The 18,053-nt window shown below is 38.4% G+C and overlaps 1 protein-coding gene across 1 annotated transcript in view; it reads left to right on the plus strand.

Annotated features, from left to right (window-relative positions):
• Positions 1–490: 490 nt before the first annotated feature.
• The window catches only part of MYPN (myopalladin), a gene marked incomplete at its 5' end in the record, with an annotated part of 52,878 nt that continues 35,315 nt past the window's right edge, over positions 491–18,053 (plus strand). Inside the window, 7 exons of the mRNA XM_084265476.1 lie at positions 491–1,428; positions 10,471–10,646; positions 12,186–12,237; positions 14,312–14,459; positions 15,932–16,003; positions 16,218–16,359; positions 17,263–17,286. Of these exons, the coding sequence (XP_084121602.1) occupies positions 491–1,428; positions 10,471–10,646; positions 12,186–12,237; positions 14,312–14,459; positions 15,932–16,003; positions 16,218–16,359; positions 17,263–17,286 (1,552 nt within the window). The remainder of the gene's footprint in view (positions 1,429–10,470; positions 10,647–12,185; positions 12,238–14,311; positions 14,460–15,931; positions 16,004–16,217; positions 16,360–17,262; positions 17,287–18,053) is intronic.

The raw sequence follows: 18,053 nt of genomic DNA on the forward strand, positions 1-18,053 counted from the left end.
AAAAGCTTTTGAGGGTTCATTTACTTACTACCTCAGTGTCTTTCAAGCCAAATTTACTTAATTTAAAAGTACTGTTACTCTCTCATAACTTTCAGTCCTTGAAATAGCCAGTGCATTTAATCCATCTGGTGAGGCTGTTTCTTAGCAAAGAAACACACATCAGCCAAGATAAAGACTTGACACTGAAACTCAGTTAGTACCTCTGTAGTTGAAGTTTTGCTTGGAACAAAGCACAAACTACCACACCTGTGGTCACTCTACTGCGTAAGGCTACCAATGGGAGATGGATTTTTCCGGGTAAAGGCACCGGTATCCGGCAGCACGTACCGAAGCGGGGCTTTCAAAGAAGGCCGTACTTAACAGTTAATGTTTAGCACACAGATGCACTTTGAAAATGTTGTGGTCTTCTTTTCAGAAGCCTGTAATAGTGTGTGATCACAAAATTTGCTATTGATAAGGTGTGGTCCTGTTTGTCCTTTTTGTTGGCAGCATGCAAGACGACAGTTTAGAATCCTCGACTTCGATATCTCAGCTTCTGAGAGAAAGTTACTTAGCTGAAACTAAACATCAAGGGAAAAGCGAAAGAAGCAGATCAGAACCAGCTCCTCATAATTTCCATTTTGGCAATGCTTCTGGCGATTTAGATGAGGTAGCTGCCCAAGATGACCTTCCAGATCTCTCTGCCTTTTTGAGCCAAGAAGAGCTAGATGAAAGTGTCAACCTGGCAAGACAAGCTATTGATCAGAATCCACTGGAAACTAAACAGGATGAGCTTCAGGCACATTCACAGCATCCCCCAGATCAGATGAAAACCACAGGAAAACGCAAACAAATGGCTCAGTCTACAGCTCTGAACACATCAGACAACAGTCTGCACTCAAACTTTTGTCAGGACCATGTTAGAAATACAAAGGGCTCCAAAGGGAGATCTCAAGATCTAAAGAAACAGCAGCTCCCTTCCGAATCAGAATCCAAAAAGGAATTCCTAAACAAGGCGGCGGATTTTATCGAGGAGCTCTCCTCACTCTTCAAAGCTCACAACTCTGAACGAATAAGACCCCGAACATGCAAAAACTACCGGAGCAAAATCGATTCTAAGAATAAGCCGGCTCAAAAAGGTTGCTCTAACCTATCCAGCACGTCAGAAAACAGAGAAAGGCTTTCAATTCCAGAACCTCAAGACTTGGAAAACAAAGCAGAGCAAGTGTTTGAACAAACAGATGATCAACAGGCGGCAAACTTGGAATCTATCAATCAATTAACAAGTGCAGAGGTAAAAACAGAGTCAGAGTCTGCATCTGTATATTCTGATGAGCCTATTGGACAACCCCCACGCTTTACTCAGAAACTGAAGAGCAGGGAAGTTCCCGAAGGAACCAAAGTGCAATTGGACTGCATTGTGGTAGGAATCCCAGCACCTGAAGTCAGGTAAACAAATTCTGCACTTGTCATTTTGTATTTCTGTAGCCATAGGTGTATGCCTTACTCTTTCCAGATACTTTGACACATATGTTTCAGTTATCTGTAGCCAAAGTCCTGGTTATTAAAATCGACTAAGAAAAAAAATGGCTTGCTTTAACTCATACCAAAGGTGGCTTGTATTTTAAGACAACATATTCTGTGACACATTGTTTTCTTTGAATTTGAGAGACTATACTTCCAAAATGAAAAGAAGTGCTAACTCCTTAATGAGAAATGTTAGTTATCTTTCTGGGTATCAGGATTGCGTAAACCGGCTAAAAACACTGATGGCTGTGATACCTCACGCTGATATCTGAAGGTACTTGAGATAAGTGAACACAGGATTCTATAAACCAAAACCATCCACACCTGCACAGAGAGGAAAGGAGTTCATTGAAGTCATTATACAAATAACCAGGAGCAGCTCAGTTCTAATTCAGATTCTGACAACAATTCTGCCATGACTTTAGAAAAAGCAATTCTGTTCTATCAAGTATACAACACCCTTACTAATTGATATGGATTCATGTTGTGTGACCAAGCCTGCTAATTCTGATGCTTCAGTTTTCACCTATGAGGATTTTGAAAGTTAAGTAAGTAACATTTACAAAGACCACTGGAGGTGAAACGAAATGTGAAAAGGCTACACTTGATTCATCAGTTATATCAGTGGAATGAGAACCAGATTATGGTAACTTTTAAATTTATCTTGAAAATTCTTAGATCTCATCGGAATTTCTTAATCTGAAGTTGTTCATATAGAGCTCATTAGTAAAATCTACCTCTCACAGTGGTGGAATTATATTTTCTTTCCTGGGACTGTAGCAATCCAATAGAAAGGAGAACTCTATCCATCTTTTAGAGATGTACTATACATACTTGCATACTAATATGAGCAGTATCATAGATACCTTTAGTCTAGATGGCTGCCTATCCTTTTATAGCCATTTTAGAAATCTCTGTTGCTTTTCTAAATACTGAGAAGAACTATTTGCATCTTCAGCATCTAATTAAAAGACTCTGAGCTTCACAAATGGTCCACTTTTCAAATTGTCAGCTCACTGTCCTATATGCTTAAGACATTGCAGAATATAGCACTACTACCACTTCTACTGCAGTCAGCACCTTTTACTATCTTTCTCACTGGCTGAGTAGGCACAATCATCAGATGAAAACCATCTCAGCGGCCAAAGACGGAAGCTCCAAAGGTTTTTAGGGTAGAGAATCTTTGTCTGCTCCCTTGGATTTCTGGCACACCAGCTGCTAATTATTCAGAAGGAAGAAGCTTTTACAAGGCCCTTTTAAATCCACAGGAAGAAGGACCTTCAAATGAATCCTCTTGTAACATACAGCCTTGTCATGAAGACAAGAAGTTACCCAGTGCATAGGATCCCTGAACTGCGACTGCCAGACCCTTTTGCCCGACTAGTGCCTTCAGGAGTAACACATAGGTTTTCAGTCCCTGACAAGACCTTGACCATGCAGGGTGCCAAGCAGGGTCTCTTGTCCATGACAGCAGTGTGAACTTCCAAAGGACTAAATTATTTGTTTAGAGAAGAGGAATCTGTTTTAAAGGTGGGGGGAAATACCTTTTTTAGGAAGAATTTCTACTACACTTAATATCTAAAGTGACTGCTTTAATCAACAATTTAGAGGCATTCCCTGTGGATCTCATGCCATTATAAATGTTGTACTGTGTTCTGCCCTTAAATTCATAGCAGAGTCTGATTAAAAGAGAAAACAGTGCCAGAAAAGTGTTTACTTTTGACAGAAAACAGATAGGAAATATCCCCTCAATAGTAGCAACACTCTCTGAAGACCTGTCTTGCTTATAAAGACTTACTTCTCCAGGCACTTGCCTCAATAAATCTTTTTGGTATTAAAAACACCAGTAGAATCCCTGGCCATGAGAAATATTGTTTTTTCTCATCACACAGAGTTTATGATATTAAAAAAACCCAAACAAACAACTGAAATAATATTATCTTATGTATATATAGTCCTGTACACAAACTCTGCCTGTCTTTCTTTGTATTCAGCGAAGGTGAACATTGAATTGCTTGTTTATAGACATATGCTCCGGCGCACAACATGAATTCTATGTATTTCTCCAGAAGGCCACACCACCACCCTTGTAACAGCACATCATGCCCAGTGCCGTTGACACAGACATAAAACTGACAAGGTGTTCATGCCATCTAAGTTTAGGTGTTTAACAACTCTCTGAATTAGAAGCTGACACTATAAAGTCACCGAAGCATCGCAAGGGCAGATCGGAGAACCCAGAACAATGACTCATCCCATGGAGTATCCAGGGATGGCCAGGATGCCTATGCACCCAATTCAGGGACTGCTTGATTCCACAGAATTGGATGACAGGTACCTTTCTAACTTGGGTCTATTTTTGTCCCAATAAAATGGAAGCTTTTCCATTTAAATTTCTATTTCAGTGTTTGCTTTTGTTTATTTTAAATAATAAAGTAAGCTACTTATGTGAGTGACAGTCAATACAGGAGCTCTACACTTTTACAGAATAAGCATCCACCAGACTTTCCTGATGGTAACACACTGCTGTCAGGCACTGGACTGCTCCGAACAGAAATGCACTCTTGGTTTACTGACTCATGCTGGTAGCCAAGTCAGGAGGAGTTAACACAGAAGTCCAGAACTCAGACACTGACACCCCAAAGCCAAGGGAAATAGAAACAGGAGGAAAGATAGGGAAAATCAGTAGCAAGCAGTGAAGCTCAAGAAAAAGATCAGTCAGTGCTTTCACTTTTACAGTTTAAACTACAAAAAAAAAGATAAATCACAAGGACCTTAAGTTTGAACTGTCTCTCCCTTGCTTTTTTGAGTGTGTACGTGTATGTACGTGCTGTACTAAGGAGAGCTGGGAACGTTAGATGTGTGAACAGTTTCCTGATTGTAATTGTTAACAATGTTCGTCCTGTTCATCCAAGATTCTTTCAACTCTACCAATGTGTAGGAGTAACATTAAGTAAGAGTGTAAAAAAAAAAAATCACTTGCCTGAGTGATAAATATTAGTGTACTTCCAGTGATCATGGCCTTTTTAGTCACTGCCATGGCATGAGGAAAACAGAAAAGATAATGTACTTTGGGGTACGTGTTCCATTAATCGTAGGGACTGTGAGAAGGAAGGCTTTTTTCACTAAAAATAGTGCTTGCTTTCCATTTGCTGTGCAAAGCTACCAAAATAGTGAAGGAAACATCTCTTCATCCACAGATGTGGAACTGTGTCCACAACTGGGCTCAGAACTGGCAACCGTCTTGCTTTGAGGGTAACAGTTTTCCCAGGTTTGTGGCAAGTTAGTGCAGCAACTGCAGAGCTGGGCAAGGAGAGAAGAATTCTAAGAGATAAGCGAGAAGTCAGCAGTCCCAGGAAAGGACTAATTGGCAAAATGGCAACTGCTGAAAGAAAGCTTAACGGGGACATGATTTCTTGTTCCTTCAAAACAGCTGAATGACCAAGCTCAGTAAACAAGCATCCTTTGGACATACTGGTGTTAATGTATGCTTGTCTGCTTCCTCTGACTTGAAATGGACTTCCTAGTCAGAGAAAGGAATCCTGAGTTACTTGTAATGCTTGTAATGTACACAATTACAATGCAGAGGTGGTACTGTGGGAACCGAGAGCATCATGAATCAAGAACGAGACTCAACAAGCTTTGTAATAGAGCTTCTCAGTCAACACTAGGAGCAATCAGATGGTTAAACTGATGTAATGAGGATTATAAGGGAGGACTTAAAAGAGACAGGAGATTTAGAAAGAAGCTGATCACAGGAATGGAAAGGAGTGGAAACTATGATGGACAGATACCATGTTTGAAAGCAAGACAGTACAAAACAAAATCAATGATGTAAAAAGTGGTGTCAATGACATTCATGGTGAATCAGGGTCAAAATATCATTGGCAATAATAAAACAGTATAATTTACAGGCTTGGTAGGTAACTATCTGGTATATATGGGGGCTCACTGAGAGACAGAAATTGGATGGTGGAGCAAGAGAAGAAACTTGGAACCGATTTTAAGTATCAGCATATGGAAAAACTAGATTTTGATGATCCCCTTCTCATCCTTCCTTCTACAGCTCTGTTTCTGTATGAGTAATGAAAGGTGTGACCGTGAGGAAAGCACTCCTTATTCCCTCAAGTTCAGAGGTGCCCACATTTTTCCAAACTGTTTGGCACATCACTCCTAGGTTAATTTTACTTATGAATCACATTGCATGGTTTGGCATACACAGCTATCCTGGAAGTGTCATGAGGATTTGATGTTCTAAAAACAGGCTGTATGTCATAAGGTTTCCATGAAAACATTCTTTAACATAGGCATACAAAGCTTGAAAAGTGCATTTTAGTGCTGCTTTGTTTAAGGAGGCAAGATCTGCAGCTAATCACAGATTTTGAGAGACTGAAGTCACAGAAGATTGATGAAGATTTTCTCATCCTAGCCGGTTTAGTGCTCAAAGCCTAGAGAGCCAAGCTTCTCTTACATGCGACTCCGATCAAGTCAATGGATTAAAGACCTAGGATGAATTTGGCACAGTGGATGAAACTGCTTGTGCTTGAAGTGAACCTGCCTTGTATGATGAAGCTATCATTACAATTCATGGCAGGAATGAAATGTCAGTATTGCTACTTCAGTCATGCCACGTATCTCAATGTCAGAACTCCCCTTGGAACTGACATTTCATTGCTACCACGTACAACTTTTTGATGATAAGAATAAAATCAAATGTTCCTAAGCAAGGAATAGGTATGGCCATACCAAAGATTTACATAAAGCTTAATTTCACAAGAGAGATTTCATTTTCATTTACAAGGATTGCAAAGAGAGAATATACATGTAGCACACTTTTTTTCTTGGCTTAATCTCAAAATACTTTAACATTATGGTGAAAATAGTGACTGTAGAACATATACTGCATAGAACTAAACACTGGTTCAAAACAGAAGTTTATTCCTGAAGTTTTAAATCGCTTCTATTGCAAATTTTGAACTAAGCAAAGGAAAAACTAATTGCAAAGTAAAGAATTAATGCAATCCTGCTTCATTTTTTGAGTTTACTAAAAGAATATACTATTCACATACAACTAAAACTGGAAGAATTAGCATACACAGTGTATTTAATTTTGCTTCTAGGAAACTAGAATTGTGCCTTACAAAGGCATGCACTGCAGACTTATCTCTACAGAAACACAACATGTTAACTGGAAACGCTGATCAGTTGGAACACAAAGAGATCTTATATCTTACTGATAATCGTGTCACAGCGTTTTGTGTCGTGTGCTTCGGTGTTACGTACAACAGCGAGGAGCCCCGTTTCAGTGGAAACAAAAATATAGTATTACTGTACTGCATAAGATTTTTTAATGTTCTGAAAAGATGCTGCTGAAAATTAGATTAAGCTCTAGAACACAGGTATTCTTTTCAAGAGTTTTTTCATATCTGCTAAAGCAAACATGCTAAAACAAGACTACATTATAAGGAAAAGGCATGAGGTAGGTATATAAAAAGACATGAGTAAGTGCCATGACTCAGCTCCCAAAGTACACAGTTGCCTACGTGAATTACACACCTAAAGGGCGACTTCTATATTCACATACCCAGTTTGTGCTTGTAGTCATACAACTGTGCATGAACCTTAGGTCTTCTCTCCTGAAAATGTCCCTCTGCCAATTATCATCAATTGCAAATCTTGAAAACAACAGAAGGATGAACTGTATTGTATATAGGATAAAACAATTCCCTCTAGGATCACAGGAATCCTATGTAATTTCCTGGTCTAGAATTTAAAAAGGTCAGTAATCCATTTCACAGGACCTTTTCAACTAGATCTTTGATGTACATATCCGTGCTTCTCCCTTGGGACTGCTAAATGCTTCCTCTGCTTACTTGCAGTAGAGCTGTTCCTTTAGCTGAGACACTAGAAGTTTGTGCTCTGGGTACCAAGGCTGAACAGAATACTGGATACTGAGTGGAAAAGCAAACATATCATGTACTTCCAGGAAGCCAGTGTATCTAATTATTAGTGGGGAAAATACCAGATTTGGGCAAGTTGTCATGGGCAAAATCTAACATAGATGTAGCTTTTCCTTCTGCTTGAAAAGGTTTGTATTAGAAGATTTGAAATGCTGTCCTAGGCAAACCGTGCACTGACAGAAAGTACCCAGGAGCAACTCATTTTGCCAACCAGATTGGCAGAAATCCTAGCAAACAAACTATCTTGAAGTTCAGAGGGACAGAGAATAGTTCATTAATGTTGTGGCACACACTGAGTTCAAGCAAACCCCTGTGACAATCTGAGATGCAGCTGTAGGCTCCTGATTGTCCAGGCCCTTCTTTTATGGTTCCTATCATTTACTAGAAGTGATATATAGGAGAGTTTGTCTGGGGTGGTCATCCTTGATCCACGTGTCCAGTGTTTTGGCACAAACCTATTTACATTAGACGAGAACTGGGGAAGTTGGGCCCAGGAACATATCTGAATCTGTATCCTTGCTTCAGAGCGAGAAATCTCCAGCAAAGTCAGCATTAGCATTTATAACATTTTAAAGTACTGCTGCCAGATCTGCCCTAGGACTCAAACAGAAGAGAAATTAGTAACTTTGGTTGAAGTTCTCTGCATAAACCACTGCCTGTTTCTCATTGGTAACACCCTGCAAGAAAGATGTGGATGTATTTTAGTGAAGACTAAATGTGCTTTAGTTGTATTGTCTTTTTGGATGTATTTTAGTTTAGACATTTCATCTCCAAAATGTCAGGGAAGAGAGCTGGGACATCTTACACCCCACTGGCATCCTCTTTCAACACGATATTTACTACATGACTGCCCATGGCAATTGGAAATGTTAAATTCGTTAAGTCATTTTCTCTAGACCCATTTTCAATTTTTACCACACTGGAGGCTTGTAAAAGAGGATAGGCTAGCAGATGCAGACATGAACCAAGACTTTGAAGTTCTAGCTCTCTAGCTACAAAGGTTTGCCTTTCTAAAAGGGGAAATTGTGATAAGTGCTATGATTCATTATACAGTGCAGGAGCTTTCCACTGTAACAGGCAGACCTGTACGCTTTCCAAACTGTACATTGAAGTCAGCTGACTGTACAGCTACGGATTATGCTAATGTGCAACTCCAAGTGGACTGGGGAACACCCTGTCTACTTTAAGAAAGCCATGTTGGACAGCTAGGCCTGATGGTGCACAAATAGTGCATGGTTTAATTCTTAGCTATGTCATCAGCATTTAAGTTTCAGATCTGTCCTCCTTCATACCTCACAGTCCCTTTGAGGCTCCTTTTCTAATTCGTTATTATACTTCTATTAAATTCTGGATTTCCATCAGTATGGACTATTTCCTTGGGATTTGGCTTTTTTTTCCAAGATACTAATTTGGGGTTTTCTTCATGCTCAATTTTAGCACAAACTTGTAAAAAATTATGCTTCCAAGAAGTAAACACAATTGAATGGTTAAACAAATTTATTAATTTTTTCTAAATTGTCTAAGATGGAAATGTATCAAAGTACCTTAGAGTATAAGCCAGGAAATACGAATCGCTACAATTTACTACTCAGAAACTTATCCTTTCCACAACTAATCTTATTTGCTATAATATAAAATAAAAAATACATATGCCATTGCTTTATAGCATTTGTATGCACTCAAAAGCAGCCAGGTACTTTTACCAAGTTACCATATAGAGATAGATTAAACAATTATTCTTTTTAGAAAATCAGTTGAATAAAAGACGTTATCAGTATGACAACCCTCATCCACACATGCACAAGATGCATTACTAACCGTACCTAGTTAAGAAAGCAGCAGTTAAGCAGAAAACCTAAATATTTTGAGGAGTTTTCTATCTATCTACATTTAAAAGTTATGGTGAATGTGAATACACCTTTGGTTGGCTTTTCAAACTTAGCGATTTATCTAAAAATACAGGTATCTCTGAGTATCATCCTAAACACTTAACTCTGGATCCCTGTACACAGTACTACACCTTCTCAATAAAACCTGCTCTGTCTCATCATTGACTCTGGTTCTGCAAACCCACCTGCATTTTTTCTTTCAGCTCTGTCTTTTCCACACTAACAAGCAATTGCTATCAGGCCTGCTCTCCTCTTCTACTAGCTCTCAGGTTGAGTGGATGGTTACTGTCACTAACACTACCCATGGAGCTGTCTCTTCAGGTGCTGCTTTTATTTTTGCTTGGATTCCTGCATTTTCTACTGAAACAACCCTTCTGAACACTTGGAATGCCTTAAATGAGAGCATGAAGTCTTTAAAGGGCCCAGTATATTCCTGGATGTATAGCTGGGTTTAAGAGAGAAATACAACGATGTAACACTGAAAAGAATTCAAGGTCCAGCTGTCTCACTGCCCGTGCCCCTGTAAGGAACTGCTTCTATATTGTAATAGATCACTTCTTCCCTTGTGATACACTCTTGCCATCTTTTATAAAAAGCAGATTGTCTTAACTACATGACAAAACAAAGAGTAACAGTATAGTAAATTTCAGGCACGTTGTCAATCAACATAAAATCTAGAATCAGAAATGAAGGGAAATCTGTTTACTTGGATGTTGGGGGTTTTTTTGCTAAATTTTAAGTCACAGCACAGATCTGAATGTACCTCAAGAGAAATTCATAGCATGAGTGATAGTGTTCCAAACCCAGCACTCTTCTACTCTGTTACTGAAATCTGTAGATCAAGAAGAACACATGCTAGAGTCACTTACATAATCTAGTTTGTTGGCATGTTTAATGCTGCAAAGAAAGGAGCTCTATTATTTGCTGTAATTCAGTATTATGAACATCACAAATATTTTATTCCTTTGACTGTTGATTCAACACTTGTCTGCAGCACCTTCTTAGAATCTCCAGGCTAAAACCCACACACACTTTATCATCAGAAAGACTTCCAATATTGTCATTTCTAGTCGTCAAGTTGTTTGCATTGATAAACAGTCTTTTTTGCCTTGCAGGTGGTACTGTGAAGGGAAGGAGCTTGAAAACTCACCAGACATTCAAATTATCCAGACAGGTGATCAACACTCCTTGGTTATTGTTGAAGCTTTTGAGGAGGATACAGGACGCTACTCATGCTTTGCGTCAAACATCTATGGAACAGACTCCACTTCTGCAGAGATTTACATAGAAGGTAATGTTAGAATTGTTGTGGAAATCGGATGCTGAAAATGGTCACACAGGATTAAGATAGAGTTATGTGTTTTGTATGTTAATTGTGTAATAGATTTGTCATAGGAAGTGCTTAGTAGGGAGTCAACACTTTTTGTCATTAACAAAGTTGTTACTTCTCCATGAAAAAACCGTCACACAAGTGACTGCCCTTTGCCAAATCATCTTATTGTGCTGGTTCACAGACATTTTATATATCTCTCTGCAAGACTGAAGTCTAGAAATATTTTTGTATTTTTTGTCTTAAATTTTGTCAGAAATATAAGAACCTAAACTTTGTGTCTAGTTCTTATGAAACCCTTTTCCCTACAGTCATTATTACAAATTAAATACAGGACAGCTTCTCCTAACCCATTATTGGCACCGTGTAACCAAAATAAATATGTCAGCAATTCAGTATTTTACTTGCACAATAGATGCTGTCAATAAAGCCAAAGGCGTGTCTGCAGAGTTAGATCTCTCTTCTTTCTCCTCATACTTTCAAATAAATCCTACTTAGCTTAAGAGAGGTCTACTTGCTGTATTTCTTTTTAAGACTTTTTTGGGAAAAGTTTTAGACTGCATCCATCATTGTGCTAGCAGGATGACAAGTTTAAAACAAACACGTAGAATCTTTTTTTCCCTTTTTGCCTTTTTTTTCCATTTCTCGGGCAGAGACATATACTATGAGCACCATCAGTGACAACAGTGGGACCATTCATAAATTAAAGCACATACCCTACTTCAATACAAGGTTAAATTTGTTCCACTGTTATTCTTCTTTCACGTCTCTAATCTAACAGTGAAAGGACGAATCCTTTTTTAGTATCTGCAGTGTCCCTGACATTAATGGGAGATGTCTGTGCTTGGCAGGGATTTACTCATTCTGGAGACTGGGGCCAAGGCCTGCTTTTACCTAACTCAATTCATGTTGGATGGAAGCCACAGCTGATGGAGATGCTCACTGGCAGGGACTACAGAGAAAATGCAAATTCCAAACGCAGTGAAGGCTGAATTAGAAATGTAAAATGTCTCAGTAAGACAGCTGTTAGTAAACTGAGTAGTAGTACCTTCTCCAAACTGTGCTACAAAGCACTAGTTTAAGAGTAATGGCCATGATTCCAGGTCCTCTCTTTTTTTTTTCTTTCCCTTTTTAAAAAGACCCAACTGTTAGTATTAGGTGTCCAAGAAAAAAAAAGCTCTTATTTGAATCATAACGGCAATTACAGACTAAATCATACTAGTTACATTTCAAAGAGAGCGTGAGGAAGACCCAGGTATACCTACATTCTTGGATGCTGTTTTCTTCATCCCAAATTTGCCTTATATCAATAGGACTTCTGTATCTTACATACATTGCAACATTGGTTCATTTCCACTGCAATGTCATCTCTAGTTTTGGCACAGCCTTATCATATACATCCTTAGAATGCTCTGGAGGAAACCTCAATAAAGGTTTGTATCATTCATAGATAAATTTCTCCAAAAACTGCTCTGCTAAATTATTTCTTCTTTTTCATAGGAGCCTCTTCTTCTGACTCTGAAGGTGAAGTCATCAAAGACGAAATGGATCAGTAAGTTTAAAATCAATTACATTTTCCATATTTCTTAGAGTTAAAAAACTCTACAACTGTAGACATTCCAGTTTACATTAATATTTTACAACTTCCAACATGCTAGGCTTTTGTTTGGGATTGTTTGGACTGCTTGGGTTGGATTTAGTTTGTGTGTTTGCTTGCTTGCTTTATAAATGGTATGGAAAAAATACACGTTTGCTTGTGTGTGTTCAACTTTAGCTTAAGAATTGACACATTATAAATATAAGAAGATGTATGTTACCTTAAAGGTTAAATTACTAAAATAAATTTACTGAAACTGATGCCTTTTGACTAGATGCAACTTAAATGCTCATTTAAGTGTCTAACTTTGAAAAATGGTTTATTAAAACTTCTCGCATGAAAATAGGGTAAGTCATGAAGCTTTTGGGTGTGAAGATGGCTATACCTGGATTACTTAGATTTAAGATAAGGAAATTAATACATATTATCTATAGTAAACTGAAATTGTGGGTATAAAACCTACTTCATTATAAAAAGAAAAGGTATCAGATGTAATCTAAAACCTGGGAAATGTTTTTCCTAAACAAAATCCATTGCTTGTGCATTCAGAATCTGATCCAATGCTTTTAAAATCAAAGTAATTTTATTAACTGGAAAGGGAGTCAGATTGGTTGGAAACTAAACCAGTCAATCACTTGCATGCATTAACAAAAAGCATCAGTGCTTTATAAAGGGGAAATTTTAGTCAGATAGACTTGTGCACCATTTTCCTCCATTATTTATTAAGGAGAGTTATTATAAATGTCATTTTCTTTTAAAATGCAACTTCAAAACACTACAGTATGTTTGACTAAAGACATCCTGTCTTAAGTGATTTTTACTTTAAAGCTATAAAAACACCACTTTTATACACTTTGATAATTGTAAGGGTCTGATATAAAACTAAAAATCAAGATCTCAAAGGTTTTGGAGCAAATTGCTAAGTTTTGCATAATTCTAGCTCAAACTTATCCATGTGCCTCAAGCATAACGGTTTTTCACAGTCATCTTATTAGGTGCTAATGCACTGACCATGATCCTGTTCACTTAATGGCATTTCTGAGTTGCTTACCTCATTAAAGTGTAAAGTAATGTATTGAAATCTGCAGTTCTTAGAAAAAAAAAAAAAAGAATGCTGCTCTGGCATTGTAGCAAGATGTCCTCACATGATAGAATTACAAAAGATCAGGTCAGGGTATACTCAGAGTGTCTATATTTTCACTTAGCTTCCAGCTGTTGTCATATGAATGTGAACATCTGTAATTAAAGGGAATTAATAAGAGAACAGGCACAAAACAGTGGTTACAGTTTCAAAAGAGAAATCCGTGATCACAACAACTGTGTGTTCACTCTGAGTAAGGCTTCCTTGGGTTCGAAGGCTGGCTTTCCTGGGGGCACCTCAGGTACATTCCAGAGGAGCCAGTGCATACCTCAGACTGAATAAAAAGACCTTCTCTTCACTCTCTGCATTATTTTACTTAACAATAAAAATAAACAGGGTCAACTCTTTTACTTCCATATGGAAACAATCCAGAAGAAGTGAAAAGGCACCAAGGTGTACCCTACCAAAATGGCACATGTTGGTCAGAAAACACACCTTTCTGGGTTTTTTTAATTTTTCAACTGTAAATTATCCAATCTGTATCCAAGCAGGCCGTGGTATTTTCATTACCTTGCAGGCCCAAATCTTCATACAAGCACAGGGAGCAGTGCAAGAGAAACTATAACTGCCCTCTGAGACACTAGCATTGCACTTTCATGCTGCTCAGAGGTGGTAAAGGCAGCTTTCAAGTCACAGGTGGCTTAATACAGGCCATGTATTACATTTGGTGCAACTGAACTAAGTATGAGAGATCAGAGTGGCAGGACATGCAGCCAGAATCTTATAAAATGCAGTTTACCCAGGAGTATGCATCACTTTGGATCAATTGGAATTCATTCCCAGAAGTGGGGCTGGGGTTGGTGGGTAATTGGGACAGACACAACTAAGGGACACACGTGCAGCTCTAGCTTCCAATTAGAAAACCGGTTTGTGGTTAATATTTTGCAGCAAACTAAAGCCAGCTGACACCTCCTTGAACGCAGCATCTCCTGCTGTTAGAACTGCAACCAAGCATCAAGAAACCTCCAAGGCACCATCTGCTATGGTTCAGCCTGTGTCTGTACCTGTTCAGCCTCTGTCAACACCGGTTAATCAGGTAGGGGACAGTGAATTTCAAGGACCAAAAGCAAGCTCTTAAAAAGGTGCTGCTTCTATAGTTTGTCGCTCAGAATCCACCAATTTTCTATTCTTTGCTTTGCTGCTGAACCTTACAGCCATGCAGTACTTGCACACACAGAGAAGGTGCCCTGCCTGCCTGCCAGCTAACCTTTACCACCTGGCAAAGGGAAGGGAACCTTTCATCCCTCAGGTGACAGGCATCTCTGTGGCAGTGAGCAGAAGGAGCAGCTGCTGCTGGCTCAGCCAGCGGCGGGAATCCGTGCGCACTCCAGCAGGTCAGAGGCTGCGTGCCATGAAGGGCACTTGGATGTGTAAGTCGACTCACCGGCCTCTTCACGTTGCAGACCCACTTGTCGGCCTCCAGCAGCGACAGCCCAGTACTTTTTCCCCTCCCTCCCCACACAACTCACTTCAAATAACTTTCTTTCAATTAAACTTCTTTTAAGCCAAACCATTCACTGCTATGTTTACTTTCTATGTAGATACGCTTATTTATTATGTAACAACTTGATATCCACATCAAAGAGTTTCTAATTAATATTAGCATTTCAAGTCCTGTTTGTTGTAAAATATCAGAACATTCATAACTGTGAATTCTGTCCAAACGGGAAAAAAGAGCCATATTAAAAACAAAACCACGAAGTTAACGAGAAACTGGCTTCACACTGCCTTTTCAATGCTTACAGCCCAGAGCAAGGCAGTAACCAACAGATACTGAATAGGTGAAGCAATGCACACTTACATTTAGCAACACAGATAATAGAAATACGCCTTTGACACATTTTGCTGTCTTGGCAGAGGTTGCCTAGGTCAAGAGTGAGAGTCAACTCAAAAATTACCGTTGGCTTATAAGATACCATCTTTAAAATTTGGCTCCATTACCTGAGATACTGAGTCACTAGTAGTAGGCAGCTTCTATTTCACTGAAATGAAAAAATCTGTTAATCAACTTATATAAGGAGGTTTTCCAGAAGGAGAATAATTTCATTCCAATTTTTCCACCTCTGTAAATTTTTTGCTTTTGGAAAAGGAGAATTACAGCAGCAGTCACACACATGACAGGGCTTAATTTTTCCTTATTAGCTCCATAAATATTTTTGAAACAAGATTTTTTTTTAAAGCAGACTACCACCAAGGAGCCTAGATTTACTTAATGAAGTATTAGTAAAAGATATTGTAATACCTGCAGTGAAGGGTTTTTTTTTCCCTCTTGCCATGTTTAAGTCTATAAGGCAATAACAGCATCTTTGTTTCTCTGGCAGTAACCCATCCAGGAACATTGCTAGCAGTTGCCTCAGAGTACCTTTTATTCACTGCATTAAATACTTTACTTTGGACTTCACCCACCAAAATCTCTTTTCTGTCATTCCAAAAGCATGCTTCTCCTGTAAATGGAAAAATATCCTCTGTACACCTAAACTTCATTATGTGATGTTTTGCAATCTACAGGCTCAAAGCCCCACTAACTATTTGCAAGGACTGGATGGAAGACCTATAATTGCTGCTCCTGTATTTACAAAGGTAATTTGCTCTATGACATATTTGAAAACTAAAGAGTTCAATTACCTGTATGGTGATGTAGTTAGAATTTTCTAGCTATCAAAGATGAGAAAAGGAATTACACATTTCTTAAACCACTTGAGGATTTAAGTGGCTTTATGAAATCGTACTGAAATTGGTGTTACTTCCAGACCAGTAAGACATTTACTGACTCTCTATTCATTTTCTCTACTAGATGTTACAGGATATTTCAGCTTCTGAAGGGCAGCTTGTTGTCTTTGAATGCCGGGTGAAAGGAGCTCCTTCCCCAAAGGTTGAATGGTATAGAGAAGGAACACTGATAGAAGATTCTCCAGATTTTAGAATATTACAAAAAAGTATGTTTCTTATGTGGAAATATTGTTTCTAGTAAAATACAGGCAAGCAACAAAATTGCTAACAGGGCAACACTTTGAATTTCTTATTATAATGGTAAGAACTGTATCAGCCACATTTATGGCAATAAATCTGGGTTCCAGAAGCCCAAACTGGATGAACTGAGCAGCATGCTCACATGTATCTTTCATCTGAGATCCCTCCAAGTATTGATTTGTTCTGCCTTCTGCCACTTCCATGTCCTTTTCTAATTCAGCCTTCTGCTGCTTGGTTTTGGTTATGCACCATTTATGTAGGGTCCCAATGCCCATTAAACCCCACATCTTTTAGTTAAGTGCTGTTATAATAGCAGTGCTTATTTATCCACAAAAAGTAACCTGCTGCCCACAGTAGCACACTTACATATACATGTGTGTGCACGTGACATATGATAGTTGTAAATGTACTTCTACTTTAAGTTTCGAATGCAGCCGAAACACGTGGATTTTTCTAAGTCGCTGAAATGCCATAACAGCTAAAACTCAATAGAAATTCCTTAAACACCACAATAAAGCAACCTGAAATTAAACAATGTTTTATCACAATGTGAAATAGTTTCAGAAATTGTCTTCAAGACACACTAAAGTAGTACTAAGAGTGAAAAAAAAATACTTCTTGCAGGATTTAATTCCTATTCCTAAGTTCTCAAAAGTGCTCATAAGTGTTCACATTGCCCAGTGGACTTCAGACACCATTGAGTACAAGGTCTGGCTGTCTCCACCATGCCTTAAATAGAAAACTGGATCAAAAGGAGAATTCCCTTGTAATAAGAAGATCGAGCTTTTTATTTAGTGCTTACAAAGAAAAAAAGTTATTGACAAAAGTAAGTATATTCAATCTACTAATTCTGCTCTTCTTCCCTTTAGAACCACGATCTATGGCTGAACCAGGTGAGGATCATCAAAAGGCTTGTATTTTTTGATTATACAAATGTGGTGATTCAACCTTGACAAAACATTAAATATTCAAACCCCATAATTTAATTAATTAACATAATTTCTTCTTTCCACCCTGTTCTATAGCTACTAGTGAGTTGCATTTCACTGTAAAGTGTTCTGTAAACATATACTTTGAATTAATTCTCTCACTTTTGAAGAAAATAATGTTTCCATTCTGTTTTGACCCAGTTCTTAGGACTCAAATGTTACAATCTTATGAGTTGGAGATTAACAAAATTAATGCATGAGGGTCCCCTGTATATCTGAGGTTCAGAAGCACACCAGATGATGTAGAACCGAGCTATTTTTATCTAGTTTACCCATTAGGGAACATTGCATCAGATGTTTAGCCATGTCAGCCATTCCCTTTGCTCCCTACCAGCGTAATATGAGAGTATCACATCAGGTGTTTCACCCCTGATATCAGCAAATCCTATAAAAGTGGCTGAATTTGCTAATTTCAAGGGTCAGAGCAGAATGTAGGCTACTCTGGATGATCTGAGCAAAGGAGTCTTATAGATTTTGTTTACTTCTCCATGAGACAATCACACTCCCTGTTATGCTTTTCACTATTAAAAATAGAGAGCTGCCCCTTCCTTAAGACAAAAATTACCAAAGGAATCTCAATTCTTATGGAATAAAAACATCTGCAACTTTTCTCCTTGCCCTATTAGAAGGGGTTTTTACCTCAAAAAGTGTCTCCAAAGGGACTCCTTCTG

Source organism: Gallinula chloropus (assembly GCF_964237585.1).
Source record: "Gallinula chloropus genome assembly, chromosome: 5".
NCBI lineage: Eukaryota > Metazoa > Chordata > Aves > Gruiformes > Rallidae > Gallinula > Gallinula chloropus.